The sequence below is a fragment of the Pleurodeles waltl genome, chromosome 10, assembly GCF_031143425.1.
Source record: "Pleurodeles waltl isolate 20211129_DDA chromosome 10, aPleWal1.hap1.20221129, whole genome shotgun sequence".
Lineage (NCBI taxonomy): Eukaryota > Metazoa > Chordata > Amphibia > Caudata > Salamandridae > Pleurodeles > Pleurodeles waltl.
In genome coordinates this window covers 933090813-933116027 of record NC_090449.1, presented here as the reverse complement: position 1 = coordinate 933116027, position 25215 = coordinate 933090813, and the positions used below count along the sequence as shown (strand labels likewise).

At 44.4% G+C, this 25215-nt stretch overlaps 1 protein-coding gene across 1 annotated transcript in view; it reads right to left on the bottom strand.

The window, feature by feature from the left end:
- The window catches only part of COL28A1 (collagen type XXVIII alpha 1 chain), a 407146-nt gene that overhangs the window by 221175 nt on the left and 160756 nt on the right, over positions 1–25215 (bottom strand). Inside the window, exons 16-18 of the mRNA XM_069211728.1 lie at positions 23384–23452; positions 19947–20015; positions 259–327 (exon numbers count right to left, since the gene is read on the bottom strand). Of these exons, the coding sequence (XP_069067829.1) occupies positions 259–327; positions 19947–20015; positions 23384–23452 (207 nt within the window). The remainder of the gene's footprint in view (positions 1–258; positions 328–19946; positions 20016–23383; positions 23453–25215) is intronic.

Here is a 25215-nt window from a genome sequence, read left to right as displayed (position 1 = left end):
ATCGTCACAACTCAGTTTCTGTAAAACTATTAAAACAACAGACTCATAATACATTAAATAAAATCTACATTTCAACTTAACAATAAAATAAAGTTTCCTTGCACCCAAAGAAGACATAACTCTTTGCATTTTCCTGGTCGTCGTAAGTAGATGTCATAACAGGACTAGGAACGCATGTGCAGATATGATTACAGCTCATAACCACATAAAACAGTTAACTGGAATTGCTTATCACAAAACAGTGTCTTTAAGACTTACTTTAGGGCCTGGTGCTCCAACCACGGAAGGTCCAGGAGGCCCTGGTTGTCCGGCTTCACCTTCTTCCCCCTAGAAAAGAAATTATTTCCTGTAGGGTTAGTGTTTGCATTGAATCAGGCACCGCATTCCAACACAGCAGTCCGACAAGGTGGCTGTCCTAGCAAGTTGCTACTGTTTCATTATATTTCCGCCTTTCAGTCCTCGTTGCATTTTAATTTCTCCCAATTACTATTTGTAGATTCTAAGGCCCATATTTATACTTTTTTAGCGCCGCATTTGCGCCGTTTTTTGACGCAAAAATGGCGTAAACTTACAAAATACAATTGTATTTTACAAGTTTGCGCTGCTTTTGCGTCAAAAAATGACGCAAGTGCGGCACTAAAAAAGTATATATATGGGCCTAAGACTTTTGTGCTCGTTTCATTACAGTTCTATTTCAATTGAGAAGGTATTTTATGAGGATTCTATCAATGTGTTATCGTTGAGGCTAAAGAAAGCAAGTATGATAAAATATGTCCCTATTGTCCTTTGAAATTGGCAAAGGAGGACATTAGGACTAAGCCAAAACACATGATGCTTCTAGTTTGGGCTGGGATTGTGAACAATGCCATTTATACTTTATGATGAACTGCCACAGCTCCACCCCATTGCAGGTCCAAGAAAAAGATCACTAGACTTCACTAGGTTTTGTCTAAAGTCTCTCTGAGATAATAGTGAATACATCTTTGCTTAGTACAAAAATATTGGAATTTGATGGAAAATGAGAACACTTAGAAGGTACGGCATACTGGATGACCCAGTGTTATGAAGATAAGAAGTTAATATAACACTTTTTAAATTGCATTCAAGATGCATAGTCATCACACACGTCAACAACAAATTAAAAGGCCAAAGAAATATCTTTATAAAATATTAGTGTTAGACCTGACATGCCTTAGGGTGGTAACTTTTTGCCTGCCTCCCTCCACTTTTTGGACTCTGTTCTTGCTGGCTTTTAGACTCTGCGCACTTTACCACTGCTAACCAGTGCTAAAGTGCATATGCTCTCTTCCTTTAAACATAGTAACTTTGGATCATACCCAATTGGACTATTTAATATACTCATAAGTCCCTAGTAATGTGCACTGTATGTGCCTAGGGCCTGTAGATTAAATGCTACTAGTGGGCCTGCAGCACTCAAGTGCCACCCACTCAAGTAGCCCCTTTACCTTGTCCCAGGCCTGCCATGGCAAGGCCTGTTTGTGCAGTTTCACTGCCACTTCGACATGGCATTTAAAAGTACTTGCCAAGCCTAAAGCTCCCCTTTTTCTACACATAAGTCACCTCTAATGTGTGCCCTAGGTAACCCCTAGAGCAGGGTGCTGTGTAGGTAAAAGGCAGGACATGTACCTGCGTAGTTTACATGTCCTGGTAGTGTAAAACTCCTAAATTCGTTTTTACACTACTGTGAGGCCTGCTCCCTTCATAGGCTAACATTGGGGCTGCCCTCATACATTGTTGAAGTGGCAGCTGCTGATCTGAAGGGAGTAGGAAGGTCATATTTAGTATGGCCAGAATGGTAATACAAAATCCTGCTGACTGGTGAAGTTGGATTTAATATTACTATTTTAGAAATGCCACTTTTAGAAAGTGAGCATTTCTCTGCACTTAAATGTTTCTGTGCCTTACAATCCACGTCTGGCTAGATTTAGTTGACAGCTCCTTGTGCATTCACTCAGACACACCCCAAACACAGGGTACTCAGCCTCACTTGCATACATCTGCATTTTGAATGGGTCTTCCTGGGCTGGGAGGGTGGAGGGCCTGCTCTGACACAAAGGACTGCCACACCCCCTACTGGGACCCTGGCAGACAGGATTGAACTGAAAGGGGACCTGGTGCACTTCTAAACTACTCTTTGAAGTCCCCCCCACTTCAAAGGCACATTTGGGTATAAAACAGGGCCTCTGCCCTACCACCTCAGACACTTGCTGGAGAAGAAACCTGAACCAGAACCTGCATCCTGCCAAGAAGAAATGCCTGGCTGCTCAAAGGACTCACCTGTCTGTTTTCTACAAAGGACTGTTGCCTTGTTATTGGCCTGCTGCCTTGCTGAACTCTTGCCTGGCTGCCAAAGTGCTCTCCAAGGGCTTGGATAGAGCTTGCCTCCTGTTCCCTGAAGTCTCAGGACCAAAAAGACTTCTCTTTTTCATTTGGACTCCTCGTGCGCCGAACAATTAGACGCAGAACTTGCTCCGCGGTGAGAAAATCGCCGCACGCCGACGCTGCCTGATGCGACGCCTACGGGGCGACCAGAACTTCGACGCACGGCCTCACATGGACAACGCCACCCGGCTTCCAGACGCGACGCATGCCGTGAGAAAGAAAATTCCACGCACAGCCTCCCAGAACGACGCGCAGCTGGATAACAAGCCGAGGAATCCACGCACAGACCCTGGGACATCTGGTAATCCCGCAAACCATAGAAGGAGTCGGCCCGCGTGCCGGAAAATGACGCATGTCTTCCCGAGTGAAAAATAACGACGCAAGTCCGTGTGTGAAGGGGCGAAACCGACGCACACACCATTTTTCTTCCCGCAGAACGACGCACGTCTCCCCGCGTGAAAAATAACGACGCAAGTCCATGTGTGAAGGGGCGAAACCGACGCACACACCATTTTTCCACGCATCTCCTCCTCTGCGGCCCTCTGTGGAGATTTTCCACTCCAAACCAGGTACTTTGTGCTTGAAAGAGACTTTGTTTGCTTTTTAAAGACTTAAGACACTTTATATCACTTTTCAGTGATATTTCTACAAATTCTTATTGCATCCTTTATTGTGTTAAACTACCAATAACCAGATAAATATTCTATATTTTTCTAAACACTGTGTGGTGTATTTTTGTGGTGCTATATGGTGTTATTGTATGATTTATTGCACAAATACTTTACACATTGCCTTCTAAGTTAAGCCTGACTGCTCGTGCCAAGCTACCAGAGGGTGGGCACAGGATAATTTGGATTGTGTGTGACTTACCCTGACTAGAGTGAGGGTTCTTCTTGGACAGAGGGTAACCTGACTGCCAACCAAAAACCCCATTTCTAACATTGGTGATCAGTGGTGAGGATAGGACTTGTACTTGTGCAGTGACATACAGTAGCTAAATATTTCACTACCTACCCGCAGTTGAAGGTCAACTTGATTTTTATCTCTTTTTGCAAATTCGTTTTTCCTGACAATTTTCAAAAACTAAATCCTCATGCAACATGTCTCTGGCTGGGTCTCAAGTAGGAGATTTGGACCTAGCCCTGTTGGAGACATATACTGTCAAACAGCTAAAAGGGTTCTGCAGGGTGATGAGAGTACCCACCCAAGGGGCCTCCAAAAAGGAGGACTTTCAAGTGGCGCTGAGGGACTGGGCAGAAGCCCATTTAGAGGAAAGTGATGAGGAAGAGGAGCCAGAAAATGGCCTCTCACAGGGTTTATTGCCATCAGTGGGTAATGTTACCACTGCAATTGTGCCCCCTTCCAGACCAGGGAGCAGTGTCTCTGAGCAAAGCCTGACCGCAGAGGAAAGGAGAGAAGAAAGGGAGTTCCAATTGCAAATGGCAAAACTGAAAATTGAGGCCCAACAGGAGGAAAAGAGGGCAGAGAGAGAAGCCAAACAAGCTGAGGCTGAAAGAGCAGCCAAACAGGTGGATGCTGAAAGAGCTTTGGCTGAAAAGAAACTATTGTTGGCTCATGAACTGAGTCTCAAGGAGCTGGAGATCAAGGCAAGACAGTCTGAATCCAGCAGTAATGGTGGCAGCATACAGACAGTACCTGCTGGAGAAAAGAAGGTTTGTATACCCAAACATGTGGTGCCCAGTTTTGTGGTGGGAGATGACATAGATAAATGGTTAGCTGCTTATGAAGTTGCACTAAGGGCTCATGAGGTTCCTGAAGGGCAATTGGGGGGTAGCTATGTGGGGTTATGTGCCGCCATTGGAGAGGGACACACTTCTCACATTGGATCAACCTGATCAAAACACATACCCACTTCAGACAGCCACTTTACTTGCCAAGTTTGGGCTGACCCCTGAGAGATACCGTCAGAGGTTCAGGGACAGCACCAAACAAACAACACAAACATGGGTAGATTTCTTTGACTTTTCCAGTAAGGCACTGAATAGATGGGTGCAGGGCAACAAATTAGATAATTATAAAGGGTTATATGACTTGATTCTGAGAGAGCATATGCTCAATACTACTTTTACAGAGTTGCGCCAGCACTTGGTAGATAGTAAGCTGACTGATCCCAGGAAGCTTGCTGAGGAGGCGGACCTCTGGGTTAGCACCAGAGTGTCCAAAATGGTACCTGGGGGGGACACCCACAAAGGTGGTCAGGGTTCCCAACAGAAGAAAGAGGGGGAGATAAACTTACAGATAAGGAACTCTCCAAAGGCCCCTAAAAGAATTCCCTGGGAGGGGGTGGCAACCATTCCTTTTCCAGATTTGGGAAAAAGCCAGGGACTTATGATAAATCAGGGAGATCCAACCCCAAATGCTTAGAGTGCTACCAGTATGGTCACTATAAAGGCGACCCCCAGTGTTCCAAGATGGCACCGTCCACTACTGGATAGACACCTTGGTTGACTAGTGTAACGCTTGGGGGGGAGATGGACCCAGATAGCTTTGGGGAACAGGCAGAGGTTTCCCTAGTGTCCCTGGGAGAAAGAGAAATGGTGCCCAAAGCCCACATGCCACAAAATACTTCCAAGTACAGGCCGTGGGTCACCATTGATGGGCAAAAGGTGGAGGCTCTGCGTGACACAGGAGCCAGTATGACTACTATCAAGAATCAACTGGTGTCATCAGAGCAGATAGTCCCTAATACATTCCACCTGGTCATAGTCGCCGACAATCGTGAGAGTCACCTACCGGTGGCTCTGGTTCCCTTTGAGTGGGGGGGGTCTCTGGTACTCTGAAAGTAGCTGTGAGTCCTGCCATGCCTGTAGATTGTCTGTTAGGCAATGATCTTGAGCATACTGCTTGGAAAGAAGTAGAGCTCAGATCCCACCTGGAGATGTTAGGGTTACCTGAGTGGGTCTGCATGACCACACAGTCCATGGCTGCCCGGGAAGGGAGTCAAGGGCGTCTGGAGCCTGGAAAAATGGCCCAGACAGCTGCAAAGAGGAAGGGCAAGAGGCACGGGAAACCCGCCTCAAATGTTCCCACGGAGGTGGACGAGGCCCCTGAGGAGGAGGAGGCCCCTGAGCCAACAGGGGAGGACATAGCTGACCTGGGTAACCAACCTGAACTTGCTTGCTGGCAAGCAGAGGGGGGGCAAACCAGAGCAGAATTCTGCAAGGCGCAGAAGGAATGCCCCGCCCTTGAGGGTCTGAGGCAACAGGCCACAGCCCAAGCAGCAGGTGACGCCTCTGGCACTCACCATATTTACTGGGAGAATGATCTCCTCTACAGTGAGCGTAAAGTTCCAGGTCCTGGGGCAGCCCGTGTGCTGGTGATCCCCCAGTGTTACCGGAACTTACTACTGGGTCTGGCTCACGACATCCCCCTGGCAGGACACCTGGGCCAAGACAAGACCTTTAACAGGCTTGACACCCACTTCCATTGGCCCAGAATGAGGACAGCCTCAGATAACTTCTGCAGAGCTCGCCCCACCTGCCAGGCTAGTGGGAAGACAGGGAAACGGCTTAAGGCTCCCCTGCTCCCGCTCCCAGTTGTCGGCACCCCCTTTGAAAGGGTGGGCATCGACATTGTCGGCCCCTTGTACCCCAAAACTGCCTTGGGCAACAGGTTTATCCTGGTTTTGGTGGTTCATGCCACCCGCTACCCAGAGGCAATCCCTCTGAGAACAGTGACTGCACCGGTGGTAATCAGAGCCCTGTTGGGAATATTTACCCGTGTGGGATGCCCTAAGGAGGTTGTGTCTGACAGGGGCACAAACTTCATGTCTGCATACATGAAGTCCATGTGGGATAAGTGTGGGATGACCTACTGGTTTACCACCCCTTACCATCCTCAATCCAATGGGCTTGTTGAGAGATTCAACAAGACCCTGAAAGGCATGATTAGTGGCCTGACTGAGGCCATGAGGCGTAAGTGGGACGTCATCTTACCCTGCCTTTTGTTTGCTTACAGAGAGGTGCCCCAGAAAGGGGTGGGGTTCAACCCCTTTGAGCTTCTCTATGGTCACCCTGTCAGGGGACCCCTAAGCATTGTGAAGGAGGGCTGGGAGAAAGCTCCCAAGTCACCTCCCCAGGATGTGGTCAGCTACATGCTGGCCCTCCGCAACCAAACCCAACGCTTCTGGAAGCAGGCCCAGAGTAACCTTGAGGCCAGTCAAGAGGTGATGAAGGAATGGTATGACCGGAAGACCACTCTGTTTCAGTTCTCACCTGGAGACAAAGTTTGGGTGATGGAGCCAGTAGATCCCAGGGCTCTCCAGGACTGCTGGACTGGCCCCTTTGAGATCAAGGAGCGTAAAGGGGAGGCCACTTACCTAGTGGACCTCAAGACCCCTAGGCACTCCCTAAGGGTCCTCCATCACAACCGGCTCAAACCTCACTTTGAGAGGTCTGAGGTCAGTATGCTCCTGGTCACAGATGAGGGCATGGAAGAGGAGAGTGAACCTCTCCCCGACCTCCTCTCTGTCAAAGAAGGGGATGGGTCAGTGGGGGGTGTCATTCTCTCAGACTCCCTGACTTTAACCCAGGGAGAAGACTGCTTTGAGCTGTTAGAGCAGTTCTCCCCCCTGTTCTCCCTTACTCCTGGACTGACCCACCTCTGTGTTCATGACATTGACACAGGTGACAGTCCCCCTGTGAAGAACAAAATTTACAGGTTGTCGGATAAGGTGAATGCCAGCATCAAGGAGGAGGTCTCCAAGATGTTGACTTTAGGGGTTATTGAGAAATCCAGTAGTCCCTGGGCCAGCCCGGTGGTATTGGTCCCTAAGGCTACTGCCCCAGGTGCGAAGCCAGAACTCCGGTTCTGTGTGGACTACCGGGGTCTCAACTCAGTCACCCGGACTGATGCTCACCCCATCCCCCGAGCTGATGAGCTCGTTGACAAACTTGGTGCTGCCAAGTTCCTGAGTACGTTCGATCTTACTTCAGGGTACTGGCAGATCGGCCTGACTGAGGGGGCTAAAGAAAGATCAGCATTTTCCACCCCTGATGGCCATTACCAATTCCGGGTGATGCCATTTGGACTGAAAAAATGCCCCCGCTACCTTCCAACGGTTGGTTGACAGGGTCCTAGCTGGTAAAGATGCCTACTGTACATCTTACCTGGACGATATAGCTGTCTACAGTTCCAGCTGGGAGGAACACCTGCTCCACCTCAAGGAGGTGCTTCAGGCTCTGCAACAGGCAGGCCTGACTATCAAGGCTAGTAAGTGCCAGATTGTGCAGGGTTCCGTGGTGTACTTGGGACACCTAGTAGGTGGTGGCAAGGTGCAGCCACTCCAGGCCAAGATTGAAACTATCAAGGCCTGGCAACCACCTAGAACACAGACTGAGGTGAGAGCCTTTTTGGGCCTCACTGGATATTACCGCAGATTCGTCAAAGGCTATGGTACCATTGTGTCCCCCTTGACAGAACTCACTTCCAAGAAACAACCTAGGTTAGTGAATTGGACAGAGGCTTGTCAGAAAGCCTTTGATTCTCTGAAGGAAGCCATGTGCACGGCCCCCATGATCAAGGCCCCTGACTACTCCCAGGAATTTATTGTGCAGACAGACGCTTCAGAGCATGGCATAGGGGCTGTTCTAGCACAGCTAAATGAGGAGGGCTCAGACCAACCAGAGGTCTTTATTAGAAGAAGACTATTACCACGGGAACAAAGGTGGAGTGCTTTTGAGAGAGAAGTATTTGCTGTGGTCTGGGCACTGAAGAAGCTAAGACCCTACCTGTTTGGGACTCACTTCCGGGTTCAGACAGACCACAGGCCCCTCAGATGGCTCATGCAGATGAGGGGTGAGAATCCAAAACTCTTGAGGTGGTCCATTTCCCTACAGGGCATGGACTTTACGGTGGAGCATCGCCCAGGGGTTGACCACGCCAATGCTGATGGTCTCTCCAGATACTCCCGCCTTAGTGATGAGAGCTCCCAGGAGGTGGGGTAGCTCTCCCCACTTTCAGCTGGGGGGACACATGTTAGACCTGACATGCCTTAGGGTGGTCACCACTAACTTTTTGCCTGCCTCCCTCCACTTTTTGGACTCTGTTCTTGCTGGCTTTTAGACTCTGCGCACTTTACCACTGCTAACCAGTGCTAAAGTGCATATGCCCTCTTCCTTTAAACATGGTAACTTTGGATCATACCCAATTGGACTATTTAATATACTCATAAGTCCCTAGTAATGTGCACTGTATGTGCCTAGGGCCTGTAGATTAAATGCTACTAGTGGGCCTGCAGCACTGGTTGTGCCACCCACTCAAGTAGCCCCTTTACCTTGTCCCAGGCCTGCCATGGCAAGGCCTGTGTGTGCAGTTTCACTGCCACTTCGACATGGCATTTAAAAGTACTTGCCAAGCCAAAGCTCCCCTTTTTCTACACATAAGTCACCTCTAATGTGGTAACCCCTAGAGGAGGGTGCTGTGTAGGTAAAAGGCAGGACATGTACCTGCGTAGTTTACATGTCCTGGTAGTGTAAAACTCCTAAATTCGTTTTTACACTACTGTGAGGCCTGCTCCCTTCATAGGCTAACATTGGGGCTGCTCTCATACATTGTTGAAGTGGCAGCTGCTGATCTGAAGGGAGTAGTAAGGTCATATTTAGTATGGCCAGAATGGTAATACAAAATCCTGCTGACTGGTGAAGTTGGATTTAATATTACTATTTTAGAAATGCCACTTTTAGAAAGTGAGCATTTCTCTGCACTTAAATCTTTCTGTGCCTTACAATCCACGTCTGGCTAGGTTTAGTTGACAGCTCCTTGTGCATTCACTCAGACATACCCCAAACACAGGGTACTCAGCCTCACTTGCATACATCTGCATTTTGAATGGGTCTTCCTGGGCTGGGAGGGTGGAGGGCCTGCTCTGACAGAAAGGACTGCCACACCCCCTACTGGGACCCTGGCAGACAGGATTGAACTGAAAGGAGACCTGGTGCACTTCTAAACCACTCTTTGAAGTCTCCCCCACTTCAAAGGCACATTTGGGTATAAAACAGGGCCTCTGCCCTACCATCTCAGACACTTGCTGGAGAAGAAACCTGAACCAGAACCTGCATCCTGCCAAGAAGAACTGCCTGGCTGCTCAAAGGACTCACCTGTCTGCTTTCTACAAAGGACTGCTGCCTTGCTGTTGGCCTGCTCCCTTGCTGAACTCTTGTCAGGCTGCCAAAGTGCTCTCCAAGAGCTTGGATAGAGCTTGCCTCCTGTTCCCTGAAGTCTCAGGACCAAAAAGACTTCTCTTTTTCATTTGGACTCCTCGTGCGCTGAAAAATTCGACGTACGGCTTGCTCTGCGGTGAGAAAATCGCTGCACGCCGACGCTGCCCGACACGACGCCTACGGGACAACCGGAACTTTGATGCACGGCCTCGCATGGACAAGGCCGCCCGGCTTCCAGAGAGGAAATCGACGCAACGCCTGCCATGAGAAAGAAAATTCCATGCACAGCCTCCCGGAACGACGCGCAGCCGAATAACAAGCCGAGGAATCCATGCACAGACCCTGGGACATCTGGTAATCCCGCGAACCATAGAAGGAGTCGGCCCGCGTGCCGGAAAACGACACACGTCTTCCCAAAGTGAAAAATAACGACGCAAGTCCGTGTGTGAAGGGGTCGAAACCGATGCACACACCATTTTTTGTCCCGCAGAACGACGCACGTCTCCCCGCGTCAAAAATAACGACGCAAGTCCATGTGTGAAGGGGCGAAACCGACGCACACACCATTTTTCCACGCATCTTCTCCTCTGCAGCCCTCTGTGGAGATTTTCCACTCCAAACCAGGTACTTTGTGCTTGAAAGAGACTTTGTTTGCTTTTTAAAGACTTAAGACACTTTATATCACTTTTCAGTGATATTTCTACAAATTCTTATTGCATCTTTTATTGTGTTGAACTACCAATATCCAGATAAATATTCTATATTTTTCTAAACACTGTGTGGTGTATTTTTGTGGTGCTATATGGTGTTATTGTATGATTTATTGCACAAATACTTTACACATTGCCTTCTAAGTTAAGCCTGACTGCTCGTGCCAAGCTACCAGAGGGTGGGCACAGGATAATTTGGATTGTGTGTGACTTACCCTGACTAGAGTGAGCGTTCTTGCTTGAACAGAGGGTAACCTGACTGCCAACCAAAAACCCCATTTCTAACAATTAGCATACCATTTCCCTTTAGACATAAAAAAAACTACATAATTATGGATCCTTTGTGTGACCACAGTAATGCAAGGCCTTAGGGGTGAAACTTAAATGCCTGTCTTGCCACTCTAACAAGTAAATAAATAAAGCGTGGTGGAACTAGGAAAATGCATCTATTGTGATAAATAGGAAGAAGATAGCTCCCATTTTATTTTCATGCAACTAAATAGCCATAGTGGATTAGATATTAGGTCAATTAGAATAGTTTCTGACTTAAATATTGATGTAGTGGAGACAAGTGAATCGTAATAAATGATGAACCTGTCGGCTGTCCACTATTACTCCTCTTTGTTATTAGTCAGAATTCATAGGATAGAATGGTTCAACCATAGTCTAAAGATGTCGTAAAAACGTAACAGTTTAAATATCACAACTGAGTGCTATATTTTAAATATTCCATCTGGCTAGAAAATTTAAAATGAGAGGAACTGAAATATTATATGTATATATGTAAGAATTTTAAGGGATAATTGGGCTGATAGGTTACACTGACTGATTTATTAATTGACTAACCGTAAGCAATTTACATTTGTAAAACACCTCAGGGATACTGGTGGTGAATGAACTTGCAAAATTCATTGAAAAGGTGTGAGAAAGGTACACTAAGGGCCTAATTCATTAAAGACATTTTTGGAGTTTGTAAACTAGTACTCCGGCAGTACTACTTCGCAGACTACAAAACATAACTCACAACCCCCTCCACCTCTGCCTCTTGTTTCTTTTCTGCACAAAGACCTCCACCACATTGATCACTGCACATGTACGTTTAGGATTTAGTAGTGAATGTGATAGAGATAAGGACTACTGTCGAGGAAATGGGGAATAATTATTAGAAAATGGGTGGGGTTTATGGAAATTTTATATCTGTGTGTGTGTTAAAAAACGTATGTATAATTAATGCTACATTGTATTATGTTTTCAAATGTAAGTAAGAGTGGGTGATTTTGAGGTGATTTTTTTTTTAATGAAACTTTTTCTAAATTAATTCCTATTTCTTAATTAATTTAAAACTGAATAAAATTATTTTAGGAGGTAGTAAGTTGAATATTTTTCTTTTAAGGAGACCCAAGTTTGTAACATTTGTTACAATTAGTTACATAGAAATCATTTTATTTGTGTACCTTTTTTTAGCAATAAACTTTATTAAATGCCCCTAAATTGTCTGCCCAGGTGGCAGAAATCTCCAAAACAGGCATAAAGTTAAAAACAGTCACAAAAAGTCAGTTTTATGAGTCTCTACCCGCACATTTTAGGGATTGGAAACTTTTATGTCTATAAACTAGAAATAGGTACTCACTCGGAAAAGGTGAATATTACAATTTTTTAGCATTACACCTAAATGTAGGAGTAGATATATACGTGAGTAGGTCTACACCTGCAAAACGTACCTTTGTGAATCAGGCCCAAAGTATGCTCCTTTGAAATAATGACCACAGAGGTTGCTAAGGCGATGGTCTGGTAGTTGACTGTTCAATGTAAATATTTCTGCTGGTCTTGTCATTTTGGTTTAAGATGGTTTTATAACATCACTTTTGTGTGGGCTTGATAAGAATGTTGTAATATCTGCTTTTTAACGAAATATTGTGTGTAAATTGCTTAATGTATTTCGAAACCTATTAGCTTGTATGGACCTAAATAAATCTGAACTGATTCTGGTTAAAAATGGTCTATAAATTTGTGAATCGGCAGCAAAGATGCATTAGAAACTAGGTCAAGCTTACTGCATAACTGAGGTGCTCAGGCATGCCAGATTCAATCCACGCAACACAATAAAGTCAACAAAGAAATAAGCTAGGATCCATAAAGAGTGTGATATAAAAGAACTAATATTGTTCTTATCTACATAACACAAAAAGGCTCCGTGAACTAAATGTTGTTTCGAGACCCACTGAAATCAATGTGGGTTGAAACATTTTCAGAAATGCTTTGATAACGACGTTTTATAGTGAAATCAGAATCAAAGCCCAAAACAGGTAGTTAATAGAAGAGGTTTGCTCTTTTGGTAAAGTCGGTTCAAGTTTATTACATTTTTCACAATACTACAGTTCATAAGTTTGATACAGCGGAGAAGAAGGTGAGATAATAAGAAAGAAAAATATAAACTATTTCATATAAATGCAGCTGAAATATCTTAGGATAGATTAAAATCAATGTAATATACATAAGAGTCATCTGGGAGACCTAAGTTCTACTTTGAGTACATCATTTAACCCGTTCATTTTGCGAGTGGGGCTCCGGTGACTGAGCAGTTTCTGATGGAAAGCAGTGAGTTAGAACCATGTCTCCAACTTCCACCACCAGTGCACTGAGTGGCTGTGACAATAAAGGTAAAGGTATTTCATAGGTATTCCTTATAAGCGACCTTTTCATTCGGATGAGGCCAGTAAAATCACTTACAGGACCCTTTAGAATTATGAGATCCATGGGAAAACCGCAGATGACTTAACTTTCACCCTGAGATTCTGGCTGCTGAAAACAGCCAACATTTCTTTGTAAAATAATGAGATTATGAGGGAGAATGAGGAGTTACCTGGGAATTTGGACACTGAATTACTAACTCCCCAGGAATCCTCATTTTTAAGTGAGCACTTAAGTTCCACGTTGCTATGGGCTTATTTTCCTGACGTACCGAGTTGGCAGCATCCCTGGTATCAGTGACTCCATGGGTGCTGAGGAAAAGGTGGCCCATATATCACTTAAAATAAGGGCCTTAGTCTTTTTCTTAAGCCTTTTTTCACTATTTCACTTTACATTTATTTTTCCTTGTTTGCAAACATTGAGGCGGGGTGGAAGGGTAGAATAATACACAATAAACTCTGTTAGGTGTAGTACAGAATAAGCTCAGTATTAACATTATATTTGTGCTCTATTCAGTAGTGCCTTCAAGTGACTCTCAGCGAGATCAAAGATGTGGGATGCCAAACCACCTTGACTTGATAGGGGATATAATAATAGGTTTAATTAATTATATCTCTCTAGTTTCTTAAATGGTTCTTGCGTTTTGTAGACGACTGACTGGGTAAAAATTTCAACACTTTATGACATGAAACATTTGGCAATGCTGATGATGCGGATAGTACATTCTGCAGGATACCGCCTGTATGACCGCCTACACCTGTTAAAGACATTGTGATGATATAACTGGCACATCTTGGAGCTTGCCCATGCCACTGCAGGCACCATGCCTAGTGCCTCTTCTGCTACACTTGTGTACCTTCTCAAACCTGTTTTTGAGAACAGATCAATGCTTTCATACAGCTAAGTGTAAATCAAAGAAATTAAGGTATAATAATGGCATATTCAAACAGTGTGCCATTGTAGGTAGGTATGTAGGTATCCATGTGTAAGACCACTGCACTCAAGTTCAATGTACTCTATACCACTGCACGCTGACACTCTACCCTGAAACACTGTACTGGCCGCCACTATACTCTGCACCACTCTCTTCTGTACTACTACAGTCTGCACCAATACACACTATTCCACTGCACTCTATGCCACTCTACTCTGCCCCATGCAACTCTATGCCACTGCACACTATGCCAGTGCACTCTAAACAACTGTACTGTATTCCACTGCCCTTTACTCTGCACCACTGTACTCTATGCCACTGTTCTCTGTACCACTCTACACCACTGCACTTACACTCTACTCTGCACCAATGCACTCTACATCACTCTACTCTATACTACTATGCCACTGCACTATGCATCACTGCACTCTACACCACTGCACTCTAGGTCCTGTACTCTACTCTTCACTGCACCACTCTACAATACTCCACTCTGCACCACTCCACGCCACTGCACTCTATGCCACATGAGTCTACTCTGCACTCTATGACACTGCACCACTCTGCATTATTGCACTCTCTGCCACTCTATTGTATGCCACTTTACTCCACTGCACTCTATGCTACTCTACCCCATGCCACTCTATGCCACTGCACCCTGCGCCAATGCACTCTAAACAACTGCACTGTATGCCACTTCCCTCTACCCTGCACCACTGTACTCTACACCACTGCTCTGTGCCACTCTACTCCACTCTACATCACTGCACTGACACTCTACTCTGCAACATTACACTCTCCGCCACTTTACTGTACACCAATCTACTCTGTACTATTGCATTCTACGCCACTGCACTCTATGCCACTCTACTCTGCATCACTCCACTCAACTGGACTCTACAGCACTATACTCTACACCGCACCAGTCTACACTACTTCACTCAATGCCACTGCACTCTCTTCCACGCAAGTCTACTCTGCACTCTATGCCACTGTACCACTCTACACTACTGCACTCTCTGCCACTCTATTGTATGCCACTCTACTCCATTGCACTCTATGCCACTCTACTCTGTCCCACGCCACTCCATGCCACTGCACTCTAAACCACTACACTCTATGCTAACGCATTCTAAACAACTGCACTCTACCCCACTGCATTGTATTCTGCACCACTGGCCTCTACGCCACTGCTCCTATGCCACTCTACTCCACTCCACACCACTATGCCACTAACTTTTAGCCATGCTGAACAGCAGCCACTTGGTGTGTAACATGGCCAAAACACATTAGCAAAGCCAATAACTCTTGCGTGGATGAGGCCTATTGGCCTTGCCAATGTTTGTTAGTACTATGAGGTACCAGGTCCCTCAAAGAACTGTGAATGTGTAAGTCTTTATTTTAAACATGCACTTGACGCCTCGTCAGGGATAGTAAACGCTATTTAAGTACAATTACATCATAATGTAGGCTGCTACAAAATGCGCAAATACATGTCGGTTAAATTTAAAAAAGTGCTTCTCAAATACAGATTTGAATAATATACAGTTTATACCTAGTATTAACATTTTTATAACACTCCATTAAAACCACACACTCCACAACTCACCTTGGAACACCATCACAGTACCTCTCAAAAAGATAATATCTTTGCCATCAGAAAGCATCAAGTGACTCCTTTGATTAAAGTCAAAGCAGGTTTTCAAGTCCCTTTGCATTTGCAGATTTACCAGTTGCACAAATTTCAATTTCTTTAGGGAAGGAGACACCCTGGCAAGAAGGCCTTTTCTTATCTGTCTGCCCCTCCCTCCCTCAGGGCACAGGAGACTCCCTGCCTTTCAGTCCACGTGGGGCAACTGATCTGCCCGTAATTTCGCCCTGCCGTCCATTGTCCTTTCGGTGAAAGGGTAAAATTATGGACAAATGCTGTCTGTTAAGCCTTTCATCACGAACAACGGAAGGAATAGCGAAATTACGGGCAGTCCGTGAAATTTAGGGACGGGGTCACCCTACTCTGGAACCTTCTGAGTGCATTCAGCTGCTCTGTCATTATTATGGTCAATTAACATATTGGTGCGTCCTGCCATCCATGTGTTGACCCTCATGACACCGGGTGCCCTTGTCTGGGCCTGCCTGCTGATTTATACCCAGATCACTTGATTGAGTCAACGGAGCAGTCTGGTCCCCGCAGCCTAGCCGGTTACTAGCTGCGCATGCTCCATGCCTGCCTCTGCTCTGTTTCCCACATTCTTTGTGGTGCTAGTGGCGCCCTGTGCTGTGAGGGGTTCAGGGAGTGACACAGCCTTTGTGCCCTGCTCTTTCTGAGCTCCACGTGCCCCGATTCCTGCCTCTGTGCTGTGCCCCGCATCCGTCATGACGCAAGTAGTGCCCTGACACGGCCTCTGTGTCCCACCTGCTGCGACCTCCACATGCCCCTATGCATGCCTCTGCTGTGCCCCACTATCCCTCATGGTACCAAAGGTGCCTTGTGCTGTGGCAGGGTCTAAGACCTTTCCCGGGCACCCTTTACCGTTTGTGCCAGGGCTCTGAACCACACTCACAAAGGCCCTTCAGCAGTACCAGGGGTGCTTCAAAAGGCCGAAGGAACAAGGGCACCGGGCCCTCATCCACACTCTACCACGAGAACGACACACCTCAAGCAAGCACAAACCAGGGACAGACTTACACCTCACGGTATGTGCAAACGTGCTCTACTTTACACACGCCGTCTATTGTGAAAGAAAATGTATATGGCCATTATTATAGGCCACAACCATCTAACCATATATTTACATTTATTAGGTACAGAAGTTCGCACCCCTAAGTGTACATGATATGTTTACTGACCAGCAAGGAAGGAGTTGATTAGCGCTTAGGTGCGTTCATGCTTCAAATAGCGACCCAGCTCCAGTGCTTAATTTGTAAAAAACAAATAAGTGCTAGTGCCCTCGACAGGGACCACAGCAGCTTGCACCATCCGTTGCCCCTGATAGCACTGCCAATGTTCAGTACCAAAACAACTCCTAACCATAATTAACTAAGTCATATGCCAGGGGCCGGAAATAAATGTCAATTCATAATTTTTCTGCAGAAATGTGAAAACTGTTTTACACATATTGAAATGTAAGTATGTTAAAATTGTGTGGACAACAGAACGACACAATACATGCATGATGCGGAATACTGCTAACCAATGTTGTTACCAGCATTTATGCTACTATTGCATGGGCGTTGCCTTCACCTAGGTGCATCACACATTGAACTGGCTGTTGTTAGCACTTATATTGACTTTGCAAAGAAGAAGCGGTGAGTAGGCCGTGTCGAGAGTCAAACATGTGTCATGCAGCTTCCCGAACATCTCCGCAGCTGAGGCTTAACCCAATCAGCTCCTTCACGGACCTATGGTTCAATCGTTGTACGTGGGAGGTACTCGGGCGAGCGAGTGAACTGGCAATGATTTAAAGCTGTTGTAAGTTTTATGTAAGGAAAGAAAGGCCCCCGCACTGTAGGGATTCAGAGAGATTAAAAATAAATGAGGTAATGGCAAATTGGCCCTGACTGGCTGATATGTGTGTAGTCCCAGTATTCTAGAGGGTAGCCCTCCCTAACGCAATTCGCTTGATGGAAGATGGCTGTTCAGTCTTTCCGGCAGAATTTTGTGTCCTTTTCACAGAGAAATTTGAAGATATTAAAGTCGAAGAGGCTGAGCTTGATTTAAAGTCCCTACTTCACCCGGGCCTTAGAATCAAGCGCAGGCCCTCTGACATCAGCCTTGTCAATAACTACTTAGTTGTGAATGCACTTGGATAAAATGACTTAAATTTAGCTCAGATCGATGTCATTGCTGCCCCCCCCTTTCCCACCTCATCTCAGACGCTTTCAGCCAGTCCTGTAAAACAAATGACCTTTGAATTCAGCAACTGGTATACGCAGCCGTCAAGTATGTTCTGCGTAACTTTTCAGCTAGTCTTGTTTTTGGCCATCACGCTTTGCTTTCTGGGACTTATAGTTTCTCTCTCCTGTTACAAGTTTATCAACTGTTTATGAATGAAAGGGTGTGTCTGAAGGCGGCACACATAATAAAAGGTCATTGGGAAGCTATGGGTATTTTCCGTCTCCGTCTTTGATGATGGGAGGCAAGTAACTGCAGGTGAGCATCATTTTAAGAAGGCGAGGCCTGCCTGTTCTATCTTTCCATTCTGCTCCTTTTTCAATGGAAAGAAAAAACATGTCTGCACTGACACCTGATATGGACTGGGTGAGGGCGGTGGGGTTTGACAATATTATAATGTAAAGTGGCATGTTTTTGTAACTACTGTGATAAAAAAAAAATGCAAATGTTGTAATCACTATTTGTTCAAGGATTACTTCTGCTCAGGCACCCTGCTCAATCTGCATACTTTATGGGCTGGCCCAGCAAGAGACTGGGAATGATACCTCCGCATCGTTGTACAAAGGGAAGTGATAGACGCCCATCTGCCTCCCGAAAGGCTGCTCAGGCCTCCCCTCACTGGGTCGCTCGCAGCATCTGAGCAGCACAGACAGACAGCCCAAATTGCAGTATATGTAAATGATACTGCTGATTTTGATGATGTAGTGGACCAGCGAGAGGAGCTAATGCATTCCCATCATCTGGATGGTGGTGATGTGATCATTTCTGGATGAGATGTACAGTGCTTTGCAGGGTGCCCTTCTGCCATTTAATGTTTATTCCTTGCTATCTCATGTCCAGTCCAAAACATTACAATTACTTAAATGTTTTCAGTAGATTTCATTTGTAAAAGTATATCCGTAAATAAAGAAATCTCTGATTTGCTCAGCATTGTTAACTCAAAGACTGTTTGATGTTTTGTGATTATACTGAATAAACAGCTACCCTTGTCAATATCATATGAACTCTCTTTATTGATGTCATAACTACACTTTATCAATTGCTTTATTACCATCTTGCTTTCTTAAATATGCTTGAAAATGCTCCATTTGGCCACTATTTTTTCAACATTTTGTCGGTGGAGAACCCCCCCAGACTCTCCTTATGACAGTCGTGCTCACTCAGTACGCTTGCTCGCCACCAGGCACTCATCCCAAAGTTTTACGCCCCACCACTTTCAAATGTCACCAGCCACCACTGCCATTCTGCCCTGCACCAGCTTATGTTATTTCAAAGGATTTTGTTTAGACATAGTGCATGGTCTTCGCAGTGTTTACTTTTCAGGAAGAGGGTACAGAGAGAGTAGAGGCTAAGTAACCAGAGATGAGGGCAGGAGAAGGTGACAGCATAGGAGAAGGTTCAGCGAGAAAGAGTGATGATATAAGAATAAGCAAAGCAGGCGAGGGAAAAGGAAGAGAAATGACCCAGAAATAGGGAGAGAAAGGAGGACAAGTGAGATGCAGTAGGATATTTAGAGAGTGACTGAGGAGGGATCTCAAAAAGAGAGCATTGAAGGAGATGGGAGGACAGCGTATTGAAGAAAGGGAGGTGAAATGTAAAGACTAGTAGAATGAGGACACTGGGGACCTGTAAATTATGTTAGTGTAGCAGGTGCAGTGACACCAGGATCCAGGGGTGTGATGGGCATGCTGCACCTCATTTATAGCAGTATTTTAATACTGCCTTGGGCGGCCTAGTTTCATTGCTTACACTGGCTCCCATGACCCCCAGGCTACACCATCAAACGTCACATCACAGTTTTACAGCTAGACCTAAAATCCATGCCAAAACGCATAAATCCAGAAATTGGAATACTGTGCATTAGTACCATTTATATCGTAGCTTAAATCAACACATGAGTGCCATTCTCTAAGATGCACAAAAAATATACAAACTTAAAAGTGACAGCTAATGTCTCAATAGTATAAATTGTCGTTGTGATGAACAGAGTATTTGTACTTAAGACAACTAAACTGCAATTGTAAAACACAAATGTCAGTAAAAACGCAAAAATGTACTCAGTTATGTGTAGGTTTTTTCTTCAGTAAACAATATGTTTGTATAATGATATTAAAAACCAAACATTGGAGCAGTACCTTAGGACCAGGCAGACCCGCGCCTGGGAAGCCTCTGATGCCAGGCAGGCCTTTGGGACCCTGAATTCCCTAAAGGACAAACACAAAACATAAAAAAATGTAATCAAACATTTTTAAAAGATCTCAGATTGTGGGAAAGAATTTAGGTTTACAATTCAGGATTATACTCAGTGAACATAGGAGAAGATTAAGGGAGTAGGAGAGAAAAATCTCCTTTTTAAGTAGAGCGCACAAGCGCTTTGACCTGTTGTAAGTATTGTGGACTTTTAACCACGCCCACCTCACGCCCATCATTTTCACTTCTTCGTAGGCTTGGCTTTCAAAAATCCTTTGTCATCATTGGAAAAAGCTTTTCGTTTGTTCCTCTTTGGAGAGGTTTTGTTACCGCCTTTCAGATTAACCCTGTTAAATGGATAATGGTACGATTGCTGATATGTTTGATTGTGAGAGAACTTCTTTTTCCTTTTGTGTCCCTCCTTCGCGCTAATGCTCATGGTGGCCATGGCGCTTTAAATCAGCTAGCTTATGTCAACTAATGTTTTACTTTTCATTTTCAATTTATGTGGCAAGAAAAATCCAGGTAGGAATTTACAACACTATTAGCTCTAGCTGGAGCAAATGTGAGACCCATTGCAATGCAAATGCTTGTTTGAAATTATATCAAGCCAGCAGGGATGCAGTAATGCTGCTGCAGCCGGCAGGGAGAAAGTAGTACCAAGGCCTGATGTGACATTAAAAGGATTGTAGACTGCCACCTAGGGCACCACCACAAGGACACACCATCTTGCAAGAAACAGCCTAAATAGCGGCCTTTGCAAATGAATAAGCCTAGCTAAAACTCAAAATATATTCTGACTAAAGTTCTAGACATTCTTATACAGCAGCCGGCACATGGTAAAATCCTTGCAGTTCCAACAGTAATAGAAATACATGTCACCTCTTGTTAGCTTTTGAGACAACCTCGAGACCTCGGTATGCAACATCAACATTTTGTGAGATTTTTTTTTTCTTGAAGTTTGTCGTCACTCAAAACGTGAGAGCCTGGTCTACTGGGACATTGCCATGGCTTCAGATACCAAGATGACACTCCTAACTTATTTCTCGGTTGCAAGGTGTTGTTACATCATTGCTCTACTCTCCAGGCCCCTTCATTTCCCATGGGTGCTATCCTGACTTTTTCCTTCACAGCGGTGGAAGTACGAGTGCTTTTGTGAGCCTCAAATCTCCACCAGGAGCTAATTAATTAGCATGTCTCATGTGAAAAGTTACTGAAAACTTGGATGTTATTTAGTGATTACCAAGGATCGCCAAGAATCACAATAGTGACCCTCTTTGCTAGCATTGGTGATGCAGAGGTGTGCCTTATGTCAGAGCGATTATATCCACTTTCCAAAATGTTGTCTAATATCCCTTCCCACCAAATAAAGTGTGAAGCAGAACTTGTTTAGCTGTCACAAGTGATGGCTTTGAGGAATGGTCCAAAAGGTCCCTGAAAGTATTTCTTTCACACTTTGGATTTTGAGACATTGGAGGTTGGCTGGATGGTTGGACAGGGTTGAGCAGGGGTTGGGGGAAACAGATGGATCATTCAAGAAGTCTCTGGTTCTGAGAATGGTGGCCAACATAAATTTCAGTAGAGGCTTTCTAAAAATATTCTTGTATAAATGACTCTAGTTGACGATGGTTGCTTAAGATTACTTTCTATGGTATTTAAGCACCGGCTAACTCAGCATCAAAAAGTGTCAGGGGTCTAATTTTCTACCCATCAATCAAAAGAATAACTTCATTGTGAACAAATCATGAGAAGCACAATTTATTCAAACTGTTGATGTAATTTTGCCAACAGTTAATTTTCAATTAAGATACTGTGTGACAATGCATTGTTCAAAAGTGCTCTAAACATCAGTCAAGTGTGAGTCCAACCAACATTCTGGCAAAATATATTTTCAAGAGTTTTGCCCAAACGCACGGATCAGGTATTTATTGAGAAATTTGTGCTACTTTTTTATTACTACAGCATGTTGGAGAAGTTAGCAGTATACAGGTTTGTGACAGTGCAGATATTAGAGACCATACCTGAAGTTCTTTAATAGTGCCACCTTATCCGAGAGACATAGAGTTAGAAAACATGTCTAAAGATTTCAGCCTTCAGGTGTTAACTCACTCAAAGGTGGTTTGTGTTGGATCTCAAGTTAGGGTTAAGGACATTCCTAAATCTGGGGATCTGTACTCCCAGGGATAGGCCTCAATGTTTCACCCTCTCAAATGATTATAGGAGGATAATGTTGACAGCAGATGTTCAGAGGTAGTGAGAAGCCAGATTCTGACAATGTTTTGTTTTTGTCCTATTAGGCTTTATGGACTCTACAGAGAACTTTGAATTTGATCCTTAATTGTACTAGAAGCCAGTAAAGAGATTTCATGATGGGCTTGATGTGGTCACGATTGTGGAGATTTAGGTGAAGTCTGGCAGTTGGTTTCATAACCTGTGCAATCTGGCAATTCGTTTCTTTTTTTGACTGGTGTAGATGATGTTGCAGTAATATAGGCATGGTATGACAATGACTCTGGACAACTCAACCCGGTGGCCCACATGATAGAAATGGAAGAAATCTGTTAAGTACAGATAATCAAAAAAGGATACATTTGACAGCTGCTTTGACTTGCAGAGCGGACAAAAGTTCAGAGTCAAAAGGTATTCCCAGGTTCCTTGATTTTTGTGAGGTTGACAGAGGGATTCCAACACCACTGGGCTAGAGAGAGGACAAACTAGTGTTTTCCCATAGCAAAGCACTGTAAGCCTCATTTAGTGAGGCACATGGTCTAAGCGCAATGTGATTTTGTTATGATAATAACTTTGTTAGCTACCTTCAATGTATTTGCATGCCATCTGCGTACACTTGGAAGTTCATTGGTACTGTGTGAAAAGCTGAGCCAGGAGACAAGATATATTTAAAACTACTGGAAAGAGAGAGATTATCCCTGGGAAAGTTCACAGGACAACCAAGCACATGGATGACTCAAATTACATAATTTTTATTCTCTGGTTGCGCTTGGTTACGAGCCATACAGACCATGACAAAACCACACAAGAAATACCCTTCCACTGTTTAAACACTTCTGGTAATAATACAAGGGCGAAAATGAAGTCTCTGATTCTGAAAATGGTAGTCCAGATGAACTGCAATAAGGGTCTTTAATAAATATGGACCAATAAAAGCACAAAGGTACCTACTTAAGCTATTCAAGATAAGTAGACTGCAGTTCCATCCAGTAGTTGAAAGACTTCAAAATGTGACTTATGGGCATATTCTCTGTTAGCTCTCTTGTTTAAATATGTTAAATAAAATGACATCAGCATGACTAAGTTTAGATTTAGTTAAGTTTAACCAATACCATATTTTGAAAATTATGAACTTTGGAGGCTGCATATTTACCTGCACTCCTTGGATGCCAATGCCAGGAGATCCCATGGGGCCTTGAGATCCAGGAGGACCAACTTCACCCTGCAACAAAAATGATGTAATTTATACTGTTCATGATGATAGAAAATGTACTTGCTCATGGTCACCTCTGACCACGCTTATCTTTTGCTTGTGGCACCCTTGATTCTTGTACTTTTCATAAATCTTAGAATTAACAGGGAATAAACTGTGTTTTGATACGCCTGTCTCTTTCTCACAGGTAATCTGCAGTATGTCCAAAGGAAATTTGACTGTAAATGAATGAGCAATAAAAACTCTTTCAGAACTCACTCCACAGAACTCATTTGAAATGTAATCCTTAGGCGCCTATGACAATGTAGTCTAGCTGTGTTCAGAAACTTCCAATGTGTTTTGTCTGTTTTAGAAAGGAAACTTTTATAACTCCCCCTCTTTCACTAGAGAGCTCATACATCAAGGGCTTCTACAACATACCAGTGTCTTCAATAATATTGTGATACAGAGATATTCAGTATTTATAGTGTAAACTACAAAAATATAATCTCCAAAATATTGTGGATTTAAATATAGAGATTATACAAGGAAGTACATATTTTTAAACATATTTAAATATATAATAATAACTTCATGAACAATTAACAAATATATGTGTGTGCATATATATATATATCTATCTCTCTCTATCTATCTATGTATCTATCTATCAATCTATCTATATCTCTCTCACTCTCTATATATATCTATACATACACATATATATATATATATATATATATATATATATATATATAGAGAGAGAGAGAGAGAGAGAGAGAGAGAGAGAGAGATATGTGTATATAGCTCATATGGATATAAAGATACAGATATACATATAACCTAGTGGCATTCGCCATTAGGTAGTTATAGTTAGGTTTGCTGCTCCATAGGAAAAGCAATAGAATAGAGAAGCATAGAAATTTGCCTGTTATAATTTGTTATTTCAAGAAACTATAACTCGTGCCCTGAGGTAACTATAATTCGCGCCCCCACCATGCAGTTATGTGATCAATAATTTTACTGCAGATGTTACATTGACGTTATCAATGATGTTATCAAAGATGTCATGAGTGCTCTAATTTGTGGGGTAATTGGTAGCGCATGGAGAGGAAGCGAGTTATAGTTACCTGAGGGCGTGACCTATAGTTACTTCAAGTAACTCTAACTATAACAGGTGAATTTCTATTGTTTAGTATGTTTAAAATGTGAGCCTAACTATAACGTCCCTGTAACCTTTGTTTTTTTTCAGTGAATTTCTACATTTTTTTAACGTAAAGTAATTTTCACTACCATACGTTAATCCAACGACCACCGTGTACGGCCAAAGGCCGAGGGAAGCAGTGGTTGGCTGCAGGGTCTGCGGCCAGCCCCTATAACCACCCAACCCTGCTCTGCACACAACCCTCAGCCGTGCTCATTGGGGGTTGCCCACAACGCCTGGCCTGCAACCAGGCCCAGTAGCCAACGCCTATAACCACCCTACTCCATGCTTTGCACGGCATAGGCCGTGCGCAGTGGGAGTTGGCCCCAAACCTGGCCTGCATTCCACCTCCCCAGGTCGATCTCAGTCACAGGGACCCCATCTGCCGCGGCCTAAATATTTAATTTTTTGGGGGGGTGGGGGACTGCGCGTTCCCCTCCCCAGACCGATCCGGCCCCCCAGGACCCCCTCCCGTGGGTCGCGGCTGTGTGACCTGGGTGACCCCCTAGGCACCCAGTCACAATGTTGGAGACTGTGGAGGAAGCCTGAAGGCCTCCATGGTCCCAGCCAGCTCCCCACCTCCTGTGGG